At 36.9% G+C, this 18,098-nt stretch overlaps 1 protein-coding gene across 5 annotated transcripts in view; it reads left to right on the top strand.

Moving 5' to 3' along the window:
• Positions 1–15,558, top strand: part of LOC148073527 (uncharacterized) — a 45,231-nt gene extending 29,673 nt beyond the window's left edge. For 4 of the 5 annotated variants that reach the window (XM_087798178.1, XM_087798180.1, XM_087798181.1 and 1 more), the window contains exons 3-9: positions 3,972–4,046; positions 5,017–5,319; positions 6,786–6,903; positions 8,491–8,764; positions 10,055–10,186; positions 11,632–11,744; positions 13,773–15,558. In XM_087798178.1, coding sequence (XP_087654304.1) covers positions 3,972–4,046; positions 5,017–5,319; positions 6,786–6,903; positions 8,491–8,764; positions 10,055–10,186; positions 11,632–11,744; positions 13,773–13,785 — 1,028 coding nt within the window. In that variant the 3' untranslated portion in view covers positions 13,786–15,558. The remainder of the gene's footprint in view (positions 1–3,971; positions 4,047–5,016; positions 5,320–6,785; positions 6,904–8,490; positions 8,765–10,054; positions 10,187–11,631; positions 11,745–13,772) is intronic. The other variant, XR_015712125.1, reaches the window with a different exon arrangement.
• Positions 15,559–18,098: the final 2,540 nt, after the last annotated feature.

The following is an 18,098-nucleotide window of genomic DNA, read 5'->3' as shown; positions in this document are numbered from 1 at the left end:
ACCTTCCAGACCCCCGGATCACAATGAGAAGTCCCTGGACCCGTCAGCTGTTCTCTTTGGCAGCCGGGCGAGGCGTGTGGGGGTGGGAGGTCGGGGGGTGTAAGGGTACTTGGACGATCGTAGGTTGGTAAGATGAAGGGTCTTCCCTGTAGGATCAGTATCACCAGATCACTGTCGTGAACTCTTGTCAAGTCCAGGTCACCAGACCTGCTCACTCTTATGACCCGCAGAACATTTTTGGTGATGACAAACAAGATTGATGATAAGACGTATATTTGGCAACGAGTTCTGCTCGACCGGTAACAAGACCCTTGTGCCATAAAAAAGGGAGCCATTAACGGGTGACTAAATGTTCTGTTAGCGTTCCAGATTCCGGTTCTTCAGGGGTCAAGTTGATCCGTTGTTAACAACAGAGTGATGGAAAACGTGTCTCGTTGATTTCCCTCCTGAAGTCGAACGAGTGAGAACCTGCTTTGGTTTCGAAACATTAATGTCAGCTTTGTACCATCTGTGTTCTAAAAGAGTCTGGATGGTTTCCAAGATGGCTCTCGTTTGTTTCATCACTAACACGCCTCCTAAAATGTGTTGTTCACCACAAAGAAACGTTTTGGTCCTTTGAATGAAATCCAGTTTTGAAGTTTGAAATCTGAGCCAAACTGTTGTTTTTTTTTACCCTTTCTGAGTACAGCTACAACGAAAAAAAGGATTTCCATATGATGGATAGATAAATAGATAGATAGATAGATAGGTAAGCTTTATTGATCCTCTGGAGGTCTCCTTCAGGAAATTGTTTTTCCAGCACACAGCAACACAGACGATAGATTAATGAAACAAGAACAAAACAAAGTGCAAGATGACACAAACTAAAGATAAACATAAAGAAAAAGACTACAAAGATCAACATGGAATAGAATCATATTTTCACTCCTGCCCCCAAACTCAGAATTAAACAATCTAATAGCACGAGGAATGAATGAGTCCCTGAGTCTATTAGTGTTGCATCATGGAAAAGAGCATTCGTGCTCCATCTGCCCCCTGCTCGCTGTAGTTTGTCCAAGGATCTCCTCTCTGTAACTGTCACCAGTGAGTCCAGCTTCAACCACAGAGCCAATCCTCCTGATCAACCTGATTTGAAAAACGATCACCAGTTTGTCTTTGGGTCGAACAGATTCTCTGATATTCTGTTCTAAAAAGATGACACAAGATCATAGCGCCACCTCTGAAAAAACAATGGAAAACTTCAGTTGGGAGTTTGGAGAGGATTTAAAATGGAGCCAAGATCTCCTTGGATATGAATCTCAATCAGTCATCCTGTCAGTGAAGACGCCTTCTCCAATATTGTCATCCGTCCAAGAAAAGCAAATGAGGCCCATCCTGATCTTGTCCCTTCGCTTCTACCCAATATTCTGTGTATGCTGCCAAAAAATAATCTATTCTAGAAATACGTTTTCCTGTTTCCAAGCGAGCCAAGCCGACACGTAGTAAGATGAGGTCAACCGACTGCGCTCAGAGAGTTACGTCACGAGAAACTGCCATTTAAAAAAAAAAAAACTTTGAGAAGGCGTACGATATGTCGGACCTGAAAATGATTTAGTTGTATGGAAAAAGGTCCAGAACTTTTTTGTGTTTGGTAAGTAGACCATTGACTCCCAGTTCGGGCGCTTTGTTATGATGGAACTGCCCAACTGTAGGGAGCAATGTTGCTGGAAACATAACATAACATAACAAGATTGGTTGAGTCGAACTGGAACTCATGACACAGATCTGAACTCTTGCTATTAGTTCAACTGCACCTATTGTGAGGAAACTTTGAATTAATTACTGTAATAACTCAAGTTCTGAATTTACTGAATTTTTACCTTGGTAGCGAGAAGACTGAGGAAGCAGTGCTTTCTATTGCATTGCAATGAAACAGTTTTAACACTGGGGGGAGCCAGAATTAAATAGGTTCAATCTTACCAAATGTTGCCTATAACCAGAGTAAATGTGCTGTGTAATGCTTTAATAAATAATAACATCATTCATTGTCATTTTTGTTTTAAGAACATCCTTTAAAAATTGGTTGAGTAAAATCGAAAAAGACAGTTAGATGAATATTTGATGTTGCTAACATGTTAGCACTTTTAAATATGACAAATTCAGAAATACAAGAAACATTCCATAGACTGAGTATGAACCTTATGATAAGGAAACTAAAAAAAAAAGACGTATTGGTTGAATTGATGAAGAACCTTCTTGTATTTGAGCTGGTCCTTCATAGAAAGTACACTTCGATTGAAGCTGCTTTCGGCAGCAGTTCTGGCCGAGGCACAAATGTAAATACGCATTATCATAATTAAATATGAATCGGAGTCATTTTACACGCATTCTTTACTCTGCAGCATTTTAACTCGGGCGCTAAAATGTTTCATTTTGACGGGATGACTTATGAATCTCCGCCGGCTGGTTAATGAGCGGCGTATCATTTTAATTGTCTGAAGGCCTCGGCGAGCGAAAGCAGCAGGTTGATGAAGAAGTGACTTCTTCTCTTGCATACTAATAACACGGATTGACGATTGCTGAGGACATTTGCTAGATAACAGGCCATTTTCAATCATCGCCTCTTCCTTGTCATTTCATTCTTTTATTTAAACTTCCATAAAAAGCCTTTTTTTTTCTTTTTCTTTTCAGACACTTTATCTTCCACGTGACCCACACGTTACAAAAGGCTGATATGGTGTCAGGTCCGCTTCTCTGGGCATTAAATTAGAAGATTAAACAGCCATGTATCAACGTCCCATTTGTCTTCTCCTCTGCTTACTAACAGTTCCAAGGTCTTTCTGGAAGGAACTACTCTGTGGCCCACAGGAGTCCTGCCTGTTTTGTTTGGTGTATACAATCTGAAATGTAATTAATTTTTTTTAATGCAATTTGTTATTTCATTTATAGTAAAATTGTCTTTCCATTTTTTAAATGAATCTCTGTGTTTGTCCTCTTTTTCCAAACCTGTCCTTCAGTTCGATTTATCTCTGTTCATTATCTTTTCTCATCTTAAACACTGGCCTCTTTAATATCAAAATATCAACATGAACATCAATTTTTCATTATTAATTTGTTAATCAGTACCTATAGAGAAGGACGTGTCACACTTTACCAGAACAAAAAGCAAGCAGAGATTTCGGTGCCTCGTTAGGATTTCTTGGTGTTATTTTCATCCAAAATAAATGTATTTTAAATGTATTCATAATAGTGTTTCGCAGAATCTGAACTCACCTGTAAAACCCCTCGTGCACGCCGTCTCACGCACACTCAATCTAGCCCCAAATCTTACTGACGGAACATCACTAAAACGTATTTTTTTCTTCATTTATCTACAATTAACAGCGTATGTTTATGTTTGTGTTGCATTAAAACTTGTGGCTGCTAAATGGCAGCAGTCATTACGTCCTCCAAGCCATAGGAATAATGTAATCCAGCGAGATTTTGGTGTTGACTAAGAACGAGAGGATACAGTTACAACTTTGTGAACAGTCACGTGGTCTGTAAATTCTGCAACACCAGAGTCAGTCGACAATACTACACATATATCCATATTACTACACTATCGCTATATATCTTATCGTTAACCATGTATCACTACTAAATTCATTTAAGTACCGCCATGACCGGATAATCTTGTCTCGTCTATGGACATTATTCTGTTGTGGACATAGTCGACAACAACATTTACTAATTGGAACCATGTTTTTCAAGGCTGTAGGAGTAATACTGGAGTGTGTCAGAGAAGAAAAATCGAGCATTTTATCACCAAAAATGGTGTTAGATGTTGGGATGGCGAGGAAGTGACAAGATACAATAAATGAGGCTGTGTTGGAGGTCGATGATGATGTATTTAACTGAATATTTGCTCCACGATCGCTCAAATAACCAGTTGTATTTGTTCATTTTGTTATTATTGACACGTTTTTTTAATCATTTTTTCTCGACTTCAGGTCTGTTGGAAGACGAACGACTGGCCTGCGCTCATCAAGCTGAAGCGTTTACGCGCCAGATCCAAAATCTTCAAGGTATTTAACCATCTGTAAAAATTATGTTGATGTTGTGGTTACCTGAACAAGATTAATTAATAATATATTTTATTATATTATATATACAGTATATATATATGCTCTAAATGTATTCAATACCATTTCTTAATTATTAAGTGGAACAGGATGAGATGAAAAAAAATGTTGTTTTGAAAATTTGGCATATTTGAAAGTCACATTCATCATGAACCATCATCTCTATTATTAAGAAACGTTAGTGCTGCCCTGAGTCATTTAATATACACATAAGAGCGATGTGTCGATGAAGCTTCATGAAACGTTGTCATATTTTCAGAGGTCAGTAGGTGGCGCCCTCTGGTTTAACATGATGTGAGGTTTTAATAGAATATTTGTTCAGAGCAATAGATTGTAGAGCAGAGAGTGACATCTAGTGGACTCTGAAAATAGAAACAGTGTTTCATGAAGCTTCATCAACACGTCACATATTTATAGAAAGATATTATTTCAATTTTTCTAAAGATAAAATTTGAGGATTTAGCATACTAAGGCTGCGTTCCAATTCTCCTCTTCGCCCTCGATCTCAGCCCTACACCTCCGTTGCTTACGTGCCTGTGAGACGCAGGGGTTTGCCAATTCTCCATTGGATGAAGGGCCAGCTAGCGCTCGAAAACGTAGGAGGTCGGAGGCACACTTGAAACAGAGGAGTATGCGTTTACCCAAAATGGTAGGGATTTGCGACCATGGTGAAGCATCGAGCAACAAAGAGCATAAATGTGGTAGGGCTGTCCCAATTAAACCTTGACACTCCGTTTTTAAGGAAAGGGCTAAGGGGTAGGCGAAGGGGTAGGGCTAAGATGGAGAATTGGAACTCAGCTAGATAAAGTTCTTCAAGAAGGAGGAAGTGACTCGATCTCACTTCTAACGAGTGTCATTGCAGTAACAATCAAATCAGCTTTAGATGAATCTCATCCTCTGCTCTCGACCTCAGCCCAGCTGCGCTCGGTGCAGGAGGAGATGGACAGCCTGGAGGAGGAGAAGGAGAGCGAGCTGCTGGAGGCGCAGGAGGACCTGAGGGCGGCTCAGGAGGAGGTGCTGCTGCTGCAGCAGGCGGCCGAGGACGCGGCGGCCGAGAGGGAGAACGACATCGCCTCCCTGCAGGAGGAGCTGTGTCGCCGGCGAGCCGAGCTGCAGCGCCTGAGCGAGGAGACGCAGGAGTACGAGCTGGAGATCACGACGCTGAGGGCGGAGATCAACATGAAGAGCCAGCGCAGGGAGGTGGAGAGGAGAGAGGGTGAGGATGGTTTGTCAGGGCACATCAGTACATCAACAGGGTCTTCACAACTTTTCTCGTTTTTACGTTTCCATTAGTTTCCTCTGGGTACTCCTGACATAATATGTATCTCTTCCACATTTTGATGTAGAGGAATAACAAATTAACTTTATATGTCAAACATAATGTAGCAGAATTGAAAGAATAACAAACAAATAAACAAACAAAGGTCCAATTACATATAAATATCAATATAATAATTTAACAATATTGAGCTTTAATTCAGGATCTGCTTCATTCTTTAATTTAAATTTAGTTTTAAAGCAAACATATTAAGAAATGACCAATTATTTAACTTGTATATTTTTTTGAAGAATTCCATAGAATCCAATAATACAGGAAATGTTCCAATAAATAATTTGAATCTATTTCAAGTAAATATGGTCTTAAGTGTCAACTGATGAGTCCAGACAATGGTCTTATTTGAAGGTATTAAGACACAAAAATGACATCTAAATTAGTTCTTTGTTGAGTAAATGTTGATCACATTTCTAAAAAAACAAAAGAAATACAAGACAGTCAACAAGAATGTTTTTCATTCCCTGTTATAACTGTTTTCTAGGAGCATTTTTACCTTCACTATTTTTTAAATACAACAAAATCCCCAGGTTAATTTGACTCAAATTGAGTCTGATCACACAATTTTGGACCCAAAAGTCCCGTGTTCTATCGCCAACTTGTCATTTTTACATAGTATCTCTTAGAAAACTTGTTGTGTTGCAGCTGCAGTAGCAGACTCGCGGCCCCTGGGCTTCTTTCTTTTTGTTCATTGCCAAAGAAAAATCGCTTTAAAAAACCCATTCATCCATTCACATACCCGTGTACACAGTGGGAGCAGTGGGAGTAGGCTGCAACGCAATACCTCAGCTCACGTTCATTTTCGAACATTTACCTTTTGATTTTATTCCCGTTAATTGTTTAATTTGCATAATAAGAGGCGTGGTTTACTTGACTCTAAGGTGGGCGTGTTGTAGGAAGAATGCAATTGCAAGATGGCGGCGACCACGAGTTCCTCAACAGATGGTTGATGTCACAGATACTTTAAAACACTACCTCAGACAATAACTGTTTACTCAGTAGTAACATTAAGACTAGAGAGTCAAAGATCCTTGTCTCTACAACTCTCCTCCCTCATGTTCTCAGATTTTAAACCGTGGCTTCACTGTGCCTCATAAATGAGGTTGTCAGCTGGGTTTGTGTGGAGATACCAGGGACATGAAGTCACGAGGGGGAGGAGCAACACTTATAACACATGATATCACTCCTGCCAGTGCAGCTGATGCTCGGCGGGGACTCTGGGACGCTGCACACATCACTCGTTCAACTTCTTTTTCCCTCCCGGGGAAAAAATAAAACAACGTTTCACGTGCAGTCGATTGATTTGTGTCGTCTGAATAAACGACGTCGTCGTCTTCTTGTCTGGTCAGGTGACGTGGACCTGCTGAAGGAGGAGTGTCACCTGCTGAGGGGCGACTGTCAGACCCTGAAGGAGGACAACCAGCGTCTCTCGGAGAGACTGCAGCTGCTGCAGAGACAGAGGACCTGGTGAGACGTCGATGGCTGCTCACTCGTCGTCTTGGGGGGAGTCAGGGGACGAAACTCAGAATTAAACAGTCTAATAGCACGAGGAATGAATGAGTCCCTGAGTCTATTAGTGTTGCATCATGGGAGGAGCATTCGTGCACTACATCTATCCATCGAATCAATCAATCAATCTTTCTATCCATTTATCGGATTATAAGGCCATTTTGGGGTATTTATAAACGGACCATAATATTATGTAGAAGCAGACTGGCGGAGCAATACTACAGAACCGCCTGACTTCGTATTTTAAAGTCTTTAACTTTAAAACATTGTTTTAAAATGAGTCCAAACATCAGCTTTAAAAGCTGCTACACTCTGGTGTTTCCTTTCTTTTTCATTCATTGGTGCCATTTCAGCGGTTTTGTTGTTACTTTGACACATGAGGAAATGATGAATCTTGCCAACCAGTGGCCAGAGGTTTAATTGAATAAACACAAATGAATAAACGCAGTGAATATAGTGAGTGTTAATTGTAAAATAAAACTTCAAACGATTGTCTTTAATGCAGACACTTTTGAAATATAAACCATTAAATAACTTTGAATTAAAGTAAAAAAAAAAAGGTAATTATCCTTTTTCTTTTTTAAAATATTGTTACAATGCTATTGAATATCGAATTAATAAAAATGTCACAATATATTATTGAATCGAAATTTTCTTACACCCCATATTAGACGCACTTTTCATGTCTAAGAATATTAAAGGATTTAAAGTGCGCCTTATAGTCAGAAAAATATGGTAAATAATAATTCAATTTTTGTCATTTCCTTCACCAGTAGAAAATCTCCATATAACTATTTAAATGAATCTTGGGAACATATTGATCATGACATAAAGAACTGGGATCAATTTGGTTTGAATAACAGTCTGGATCCAGGAATCTTTTGCAGGATCTTTCGCTGTCACAAAGTTCGATTTGGGAAATGTAGAAAACAACATTCGCTTAACACCTAATGTGTTCTTAGAAGATTCTTAGATCAGATCCCAAACATTCTGATATCACATGGAGCAGACGTGTTTCTGACGTGTGGCTGGAGACCAACAGCCAATCAGGAGTGAGCTTTAAATGTAGTAAAACAACACTTAATATGGAATTTTCTGGCCCTTTTTAACATCATGTGTTGCCTCATTTGGAAGCAAATGTAAAATGTCATGACAAGTACACAAACTCCAACTGTGAGATTCAGCGAGTGACTGAGCCCGAGGTTATAAATAGACGTGTGAACGAGAGATAACAAAAGCCTCCACGAGACCTCGACCAGCAGAGACAAGCAAATGTTTTAGGATTGAACATGGACAACAAACAAAGTTCTATTAATCTGAAAAAATGTTTAGTTTTATACTTAGATAAATGGATGGATGGATAGATGGATAGATGGATAGATGGATAGATGGATAGATGGATAGATGGATAGATGGATAGATGGATAGATGGATAGATGGATAGATGGATAGAACAGTAGTTTTCTAAATATTTCAAACACAATGTTCTTCACTGTCGTGTGACCCTCAAAACTAAGAATTCCAAAACCCGTTTCTGTCCATCAGCTCGAGTGTCTACCTGTCGCTCAAGGAGGAAGACGTGGACGAGTGCGTGGGCGTCGCCAAGGAGACGGGCCCGGACGACGTCACGACGGAGAGCTACATGACGATGGCGCAGACCGACCAGCGCCACCTGGTGGACGCGTCCATCCAGAAGAACATCTCGTTCGACGGCAAGCCCACGACCCCGACCGGCTGGAACGGAGGCGTGGGCGAGATCTACTCGCTCAGGGATCAACTGAAGAAGGCGGAGGAGAAGGCATCGCAGGTTCAGAGAGAGGTGATAGAAACCAAACGACTGATGGATTAAAATGATTTAATTACGTCATGTAAAATACAAAATAACGTTTAGTTGGTTAAGTTTAGTTTTATCCATTTGTGAGGTCGACTTATAAATGTTCTAAATAAATACAAATTTGTATTATAAATATAATATTATTATTCTAATAATAATCATTGGAGCTTTAGCTAAATCCAGTTAGCATGAAGCTAGATGTGTTATTTTTAGTAAATATATATGTATCATTATATACACTTCTTTTTTAAGTCGAGAGTAATTTACTAGGAAAAGATTCACTTGTACGATCTCAGCGAATTGATGACTTATTTTGTCTTGAAGGCTGGGACTCACTCATATGTGTGGGACTCCGCAAAAAAATAACTTAATCACAGAGGAGACAAAAACAAAATAAAATAAATGAATAGATATTATTTCAAAATATTGATTTGTTTTAAACATTTCTTTATTGAAATAAACTTGTTAAAAATACATGTATAATTGAGGGTCTCACACAGGCATGTGGGACTCTGCAAATCGATATCAATCTTTATCATACAGGAAACGAAAATTAAATAAATGAATACATATTATTGAAAATTAATAATTTGTATTACACATTTTTTTAATTGATATAAAATTTTAAAAGACACAAATAGTTGAGGGACTCACACTGGCATGTGGGACTCTGCAAATCAAATAAAAATCTTTATCACACAGAAGATTAAACCAAACCTAAATATATTAATACATATTAATTATAAACATCGATTTGTTTTAAACATTTCTTATTGAAATACACTTTTAAAAATGGGGGAATCACACACGCATGTGGGACTCGGCAAATCAATATCAAACTTAATCGCATAAAAGACAAAAAACAAAAAGAAATAAAACGAAATAAATTAATACTTATTCATTAAAAAAATTGATTTGTTTTAACATTTTTTATTGAAATTTACTTTTAAAAGACACATATAATTGAGGGATTCACACAGGCATGTGGGACTCTGATTTATGGATGGTCTAATACTTGTTGCAATTGATCCATTGAGCCTCTATGGATGGATAGATGGATGGATGGAAGAAAAAAGCTTGATTAATTTAGTTGTATATTATTAAATGTTATATTAATATTAAAGATTTTGAATTTAAATATTTAAATGTGTGTTAAGAAATATGAATATGAATAAAATCTGACAGAAAAGACAAATTAAGAGTTGGTTAAAGGACAAGAAGATCAGTTAAAGCACCAGATAAAAGGTGTTTTTTCTTGTGGTTTTCTTTGCTCAGTGTGACGGTCTGAAGATGGAGCTGCAGGAGCTGCAGGTTCTGTACGACAGCAGTCAGAGGGAGCGAGCTGAGCTAGAGGACGAGCTCCTGCGCTGCAAGGCCGAGCTGCAGAAGCTGACGGGAGGTTCTCAGGTGAGTCGGACAGGTGCACAGAAACACAAACACTACTTGAATATTCATAAAATATCTCACAAATATTGACGACACTTATCCTCTGATTCCACTTCCGTCCGTTGAGTCGACTTGTCCGTCTCACATTTATGGCGTCAAATGAAAGTGTCGTCGAATGTCTGTCGACTTTGTCTTGATATAAATATTGTTTTATTTTTGGTCCGATAGTTTGTTTCAGTACATTTCTATGGAAGTGTATCAGTGTCATCATAACATTTCAAATATTTATTATTTATTATTATTTATTTATTATTATTATTCATTTTTTAATTCAAAGGCTTTTTTAAGCATTGAATTATTTGGGGGGGAAATAATTGTTTGTATATTGAAATGTTAAATTTGTTTTTATTATATAATTGAATTCAATAATTTGTTAATAAAAGGCTGATCTTTTAAATTGATAAAACATTTGTTTGATATTTTAATTTTATATAAATAAAATAATAATAATAAAAATATGAAAATATTAAATTGTTTAAACTATATATATATATAAAATAACAAAACAACTAACCTATGGATATAAATTATTGAATTCAATTATTTAAAAACAAAGTAAATATTTTAATATACAAATTATTTAATTCAAACAAGTAATTTAAAGTTGAAAACAACATTTTAATAATAAAAAAAAAAATCTAACTTTAGTTTCAACAATTGAATATTGAATGAATTCAATATTTTGATGACACTGATATACTTCCATACATTTCTCATAATTTATCCCTTGTCTTGTCTCTAGGTCAACGTGACCCGAAGGCCCCAAAACAAATGCGTTTGTTGTATCCTTTGTGTTGTCTCTGGGTCAAAGGTCAACGACCTCCCTGGCTTGTCTCAGGGTCAAAGGTCGATCACCTTTGACCCTGAGACAACACAAGGGATAAAGTCAATTCACCTCAAGGTCAAACCGTTTTCCTCTAATGGAGCTCGACTTGTTCATCGTTGTTTGGACTTTTTAGTTTTAGTTTTACACAACAAATAAATGACACTAAAGACTCAAGTGTTTAATGGCAGCAGCTTAACTCCAACGTTTTATTTTGAAAGCTACTGCAGTTAAATCCAGAGTTAATAAAGATCTCAAGTGTGTGTTTGTGTGGTTGTGCGGCGACGTCTCTGCGTGGTGTCAAAACTGTCTCTGGTTCTGTCCCTCCATGACCTCTCAGCCTGTGTGTGACAACGAGAAAAGAATCCAAGTTACAAGTGCGGACGGACAGAAATATCAAAACAAATCCCCGCCGAGTCTATTTGCGTTGACATGACGTCGCACACAGCTTGTAAATGTCGCACACCAGCGGCTCATCCTCCTCCATCGTGTGTTGAATGTTTATGATTTGAATTCATCCGTCGTATCATCCCTTTCATCCTCACTCTCTGTGTGTGTGTCTCCGTTTTTGTTTCTCCTCCAGAGGTTCATCCATCCATCTGAGCACCCTGTTCTCTCCATCCCCTTCATAGGAATGATTGTGATAGTGGCAGTGGTCTGGTGCTGGTTGTCGGAGCTGGCGTCCCAGAGAGCAAGGTACGGGGGGAGCTTTGTTTTAATGGTTACAGTCGGTGGTGAAGCCGCTCGAGATATTCATTGTGACTTGATTTTTTCATTTTTCATCCAGAGCTAAAACATGAATTTACATTCATCAAAAAATGTTCAACAAAAACTTCTTCACGGACAGGAAAACAAATGTGATTATCAATAAAACTTGTTCCCTTTTTTAAAAGTCTCCGGGATGAACTATACAGTTTGTAATGAACCTCTCAGGCCGTTTAAAATCTACCCTCGAGCCACAAATGTCTTGCCGTGATAGAACCAAGTGTGTAGGTTTAGAAAATCTGTTTAATAAAAGTCCTAACTCGGACACTGATCTTTGCTGTTGCACATAAACCTGGACTCCATTGAAAAAAGTTGTTGGATTTTGTAACAAAATTGCAACGTTGAGAAGTGGATGTTGTTAATAAACGTGTTTTAGAAACATATTAATCCATAAACGAATGAAAAAAAAAAGTACACATTCAAAATGATCGAACAAACAGTTATTACAGTTACATTAGAAATTCAAAAGCGTCTGGAAAACCTAAAGGAAAGAATCTCTGGAGTTTGACTGAGAATTTCAATCTGTCTTCACTGAAAAAATGCTGACTCTGACAATAAGTTAAATATCAACTAGTCATCGACTCTGGTGTCATGTAGTAAATGTTCTTCTCTCCAAGACACAGTAAGTTCCTCATCATGACCATGTTTTCAACTTATTACTTTATAAAGTTGCTCTGAAATCTGGGCGAACGAGAGGTTACGAGAGTCCATTATGACGTAATAATAGCTTCACTCCTCCTCCAGCCAGTTGTAATCACGCCCCGCTTTGTTTATACAACGAGTCCCTTGCCGGTGGAGACAATTGATGAGGCGCGGTGACAAACCTCCATGCTTGACCAATCACAGCAGAGTGGGTGTGGTTATGGTGAACAAGATTTTATCTGCATAACAACAAAGTTTTTTCAGTGGGCGGAGCTTAAGATCATTTTCGAATGTCAATATTTAAATGTAAAAGCGCTTGTTAAAATACACACTGATGATACAATAGAGTCACACGTACACTCTTTTGTGTTTCAATATCTTGAATGACTTGAATGACATTTAACAGTTTTTAATTAAAACAACAACACATTTTAGTTGTTTCAGTCTACATCACATAAAAAATTAAATAAGTGTCTAGAAATATCTTAAATTCTGGAAACAAACTTGTTTATTTCATTAACATGTGATAGATTGACTGTGTTTCTTGCATCATCGTCTCTTTCAAACTTGTCTGAGCTTGAATTCGACTTTTCTAGATCATTTCCTTCTCATCGTTACAATTTGATTTGAAAATTGATCGAATCTGATCCATGGACTCATCATTGCAGCCCTCAGGTACAATCTTTGAGCTCAAGGTCAGGAAGAGGTCGTCAGCTTAAGATTGTGTGACACCATCGCTTTACCTTTTTGGAATATTCACAGAGTTCGTTCATATTTGTGTTGCAATCAAACTTTCTGGCCTCTAGATGGCAGCAGTCATTACGTCCTCCGCAGCTGAAGGAAGAATGAAATCCCTCGAGACGATGACTGAGGACGAGAGGATACATGTCAGATATACTGTATTTTCTGCACTCCTTATTCTTAATTCCCACAAGATTACCTAAGTTTTATTTTTAATTATTTTTTTTAGATAATTTCCTTCTCGTTGTCATGATATGATTTGGAAATAATCAATGAATTGAGATTTATCGACTCATCATTCATCAACATTCAGGCACCGTCAACAAAGTGGAGAGTCTTTGTTCAGGATGATCGGAAAAGATCTGCCAACATAGAGTGATTTATCTTTTTTTTTTGGTCAAACTAATGAACTCAAGGACAAGACAAGGTCGTCCACTTAAGAGTGTGTGACACCATCACACTTTGTTGTCATGGAAACCGTGGTCGTCTCACTGCAGTACGTTCATAACAAGAGTGAGCGCCGGACTAACTTGGACGCACTAGAATCCACTGACTCTTCTCTGTCGTGTCCTCCAGGGGAGTGAGGTAGGTTTCAGGTCGAGCGTCGCCGCGCTGCTGCTCGTGACGACGACGGCCTTGTTAACGGCGACGGTCGGATGCTGACGGTCGGATGCTGACGTCTGGACCTTCACGTCTGGAATCATCGGACGACGAAGCCGACACCCGTGTCTGGGAACGTCTCCGCGGTACGACGACGACGAGGAGATGATCCGACGCGTGGACTGACCTTCGCTCCTTCGACGCGCTCGTGTTGAACATTTATTTATTTCAACTGAACTTCTTTCTAATTGTTTAGTTTGTAAGTTATTTTATTTATAGACTGTGATTTCACTTGTGTCACTGATATGATTGTTATTTATTAGCAAAGACTTTCTTCACACTCTTGTGTTACAACTAACACAACTACATTGTTATTTAAAACTTCATCACACAACCTCTGTTTACTTTCTCTTTTGGATTTGTTGTTTTTTTGACAAATAATAAATGAAAGTACAGTTCAAGAAAGGAAATTAAAATATCAATTAAATATTTATTGAGAAAGTTAGAACAAGAATATCTGAGCAAAACGAATAAAAGTAATGATAAGTCACTAATCAGTATTAAAAATGCAAGAAAAAAAACATTTTCATAAGACTTCTGGCGTTTAAAAGGTACAGAAAATTATAAAAAAAATATATTAATAATTAGAAAATATATGATTGACAGAAACATAAGCTAAAGCGTGAACAGAAATACCCAGAAATTAACAAATTAAATGATTTTTTATATGAACAAGTTTTGCTCAAGGTATCTAATATAATGATTATTATCACTGTTCGAGCAAATTGTGTTTTATTATGAATAGAAAGTAAATATTTCTGACAAAATTCTTTAATTGAATCAGTCAAAATGAACTTTTAGATTTTTTATGTTATGTTTTTTAGGATATTTTAATATTTTTAAAAATTGCTCAAAAAATATATATATATATATCTCAGTGACATTAAATAAAAAAAACGAAAAACATGACATTTTTAAGTTTTTAAAATTAGCATTTTCAAGCTGTTACGTTTACAAAAAAGTATTTAATTGTTTTTTTATTTATTGTTCATTTTCCACACATCGGCGCGTTAATGTTTAATATTTATCCCAGAAGTCAAGGGGTTTGGACAAATGTACACAAATATATTTAAAACTAATCTCACGTTTCATTTGAATTGAAGCTAATGCTAACGTTAGCATCGCTCAGGTCTTTCAACGACCGACAATGTAAACGTTTGTTAAGGATAAGACTTTGATGTTGTGTTAGCATAGTTAGCATGACGTAGCCTACAGAACAAAACATGTAATTCCACCATCACAAGTACTTTTGTCATTAAAATGCATGTTTTCACATCAACCCGTCCTCGCGTGTCTGTAAATAGAGTCGACGAAAAAAAAAAAGTAGATATTTCTTAACTTCCATTTGTACCAGATTTGTAGAAAGTGAATTCTATTTTGAAAGAGACGTGTATATTTGATAGATAACTGAACTTATCCATGTTTATTTAACTCGAGGAAAGTAGTTTCTGTTGCATGCGTTAGATTTAAGGAATAAAGTTGTCGCACAATCACAGTTTTTTTTGACACTTTTTAAACAAATCCACGACATCAAACTGCAGATGTTTCTCTTTACGCCGACGACTGCGAACGAATGTCGACGGAGATTCTCAACCGTTCTTGCTTCACACGTCGTTCACTCGTGTTTTTCTCCGATCGTTGGATGTTACTTTGTCGCTTCTGTTTTGTAAATGACTGGAGGAAATAAATATACTCATCATGACGCTCGGCTCTATTTCTTTCTCGTGGCGTCGTTCATTCATGCATGTGCGAGAGCGTCCGCTGGTGTCCGGTGACCGGAGTTGTGCGGATATTAATAACCGTCGCACAAAAGTCCCGATAACAGGAAGTGATGAGGAGTTTACACTGCGCTGTGAGAAAATGTCGATACACTTTAACAACACGTTATTCATTTTACCGATATTTAAAAAGCACCTTATCGGTTTGGATTTAAATAAATATATTTTTTTATGGTTTTAAGCTTTTAAATTTCATTAAAGTGTCTATAAAATAAATCGATTTATAATTAACAGGCATATTTTAACAGTGTTTAACCCTAGGGTTAATGTTAATGTACTTAAATATCATGATGTTTTCTGATATTCTATCGATTAATGTATCAGAAGTTTTACTTTTTAGCTTTCAAGTCTTTTTTTACAATAGTTCTTTAATGTTTTTTTGTTTTCTTAAATAAAGTTTAAATAAATCACTTAAGTAAAGAATAAGATAAAATATGCAAATAGTTACGGTGTTTGTTCATTTTTGTCGCAATTATACTTCCGGCCTCTAGATGGCTGCGGTCATTATGTCCTCCACAGCGAAAAAAGGAAGAATAAAATCCTGATGCAAGATCTTTGCGATGACTGAGGACAAGAGGATACAGTGGACACCAGCAGCTTTTAAAGCTGATGTTGGGACGTATTTTGGTTTGAAAACAAATGAAAGCAGTTATGACTTCGTCAAGAGTCATGTGGTCTGTAAATTCTGCAACACCAGAGTCAAGTACTCGACAATACTACACATATATACTTGTTACTACAGTATATATTGTTGTTGTTTTTTAAATTCTAAGTCTGATTCTGATGCTGTAAAAATTCAGATTCAAACCCTTGAACGTCTCGTGAAGGAAACATGTTGACAATCATTCAGTTACACACCATCACAGTAGAAGTTAAAACCTTTGACTCACCGTCAACCCTTTTGAACTTTAGAACTAAGTTTGTTTCTCCTGAAATGTGATCGACTCGTGATCAGGTGAGACCTTGTAGTAGTACAAATACCTCCTGGTTGACTCACAGTTATTTTTACCTGCTGTTACTTCATCGTTGCTCGTCCCTCAGAGCTGCTGAGTCACAAACAAGAGAAAACCTCTGAGTCAAACTTTCATTTCAGCGACTGACGAGTCATTTTTGATGGGAAATCAACCATGAGTCGCTTCGAGTCGTTCAATCATCTGTCGTGTGCTGTCAACGTCTTGAATTAAAGCCTGACTTGAAACTTGATGATGTTAATGTAGCAGCTGCTGAACTGTCACCGCAATATAGACATGTTTTATACTGTTGTACTGTTGTACTGTTGTACTGTTGTAATATTATACTGTTATACTGTTGTACTATTATACTGTTATACTATAATACTGTTGTACTGTTGTACTATTATCCTTTTGTACTGTTTTACTATTATACTGTTGTATTGTTATACTTTAATACTGTTGTACTGTTATACTGTTGTACTATAATATTGTTGTACTGTTGTACTGTTATACTATTATACTGTTATACTTTAATAATGTTGTACTATTATACTGTTGTACTGTTGTACTGTTGTGCTGTTATACTATTATACTGTTGTACTGTTATACTGTTGAACTGTTGTACTTATATACTGTTGTACTAATATACTACTGTACTGTTGTACTATTGTACTGTTGTTCTATTATACTGTTGTACTATCATACTGCTGTACTATTATACTGTTGTACTATTATACTGTTGTACTGTAGTACTGTACTGAGGTATCATGAAGCTATGTCCAATTTTAATAAAATTAAAAACACATGTATCATGTACTAAATCAGGGAGAAAAATCAAATTTGTGTCTAAGTATTTTACTTCAACTTTGTACCCAATTCCACTTTAATGTTTGTGTTCTGTGTTGTCTACTGTTTGTGTTTTGTGTACGTAACTTTCTGTTTTTGCTGCTGCCCCCAGGTCCCTCTTGAAAATGAGACTGGGTCTCAATAAATAATTTTACCTGTTTAAATAAAGGTTAATAACAAAAATGACGTTGTTTATGTCGTGATAAAGTATTTTGTACAAACTTTAATCTCATAGGAAAATTAACAATATATATTTTAGGGGCCTAAATACTTATATTATTTTTTTTATTATTTTTTCAACAGTTCATTTGTTTACACTGAATATTATTTTACATTGAATTAACATGTTGTGTTGCTGGTTAAACAAATGTAATTAATACATCGAATAGTTTAACAAAACAAACTACCACAAGAGTATATAATATATATAACACAGAGTATGAGTTTAACTAGGTAGTTAAGTTAAGTTAAGAATCTTTTATCCAAATAATTATCTTCTTATTCTTTTTCTGATCCATGGTTTCAGTTTGTTCGTGTAATCTTATCGTAAACTCATCCTAGTTTTCCCAGAAATGATCCCTCAACTGGTTTAAGGAGTCGTTCCAGGATCATTTCTTTGATACCGGTGGAGACAGAGAACATCTCACTTGCTTTTCTTAGCACAG

This window comes from Callionymus lyra, chromosome 8 (genome assembly GCF_982586985.1).
Source record: "Callionymus lyra chromosome 8, fCalLyr1.hap1.1, whole genome shotgun sequence".
Classification (NCBI taxonomy): Eukaryota; Metazoa; Chordata; class Actinopteri; order Syngnathiformes; family Callionymidae; genus Callionymus; species Callionymus lyra.
Note: the sequence above shows the minus strand (reverse complement) of the source record. Positions and strands in the feature narration are given on the sequence as shown.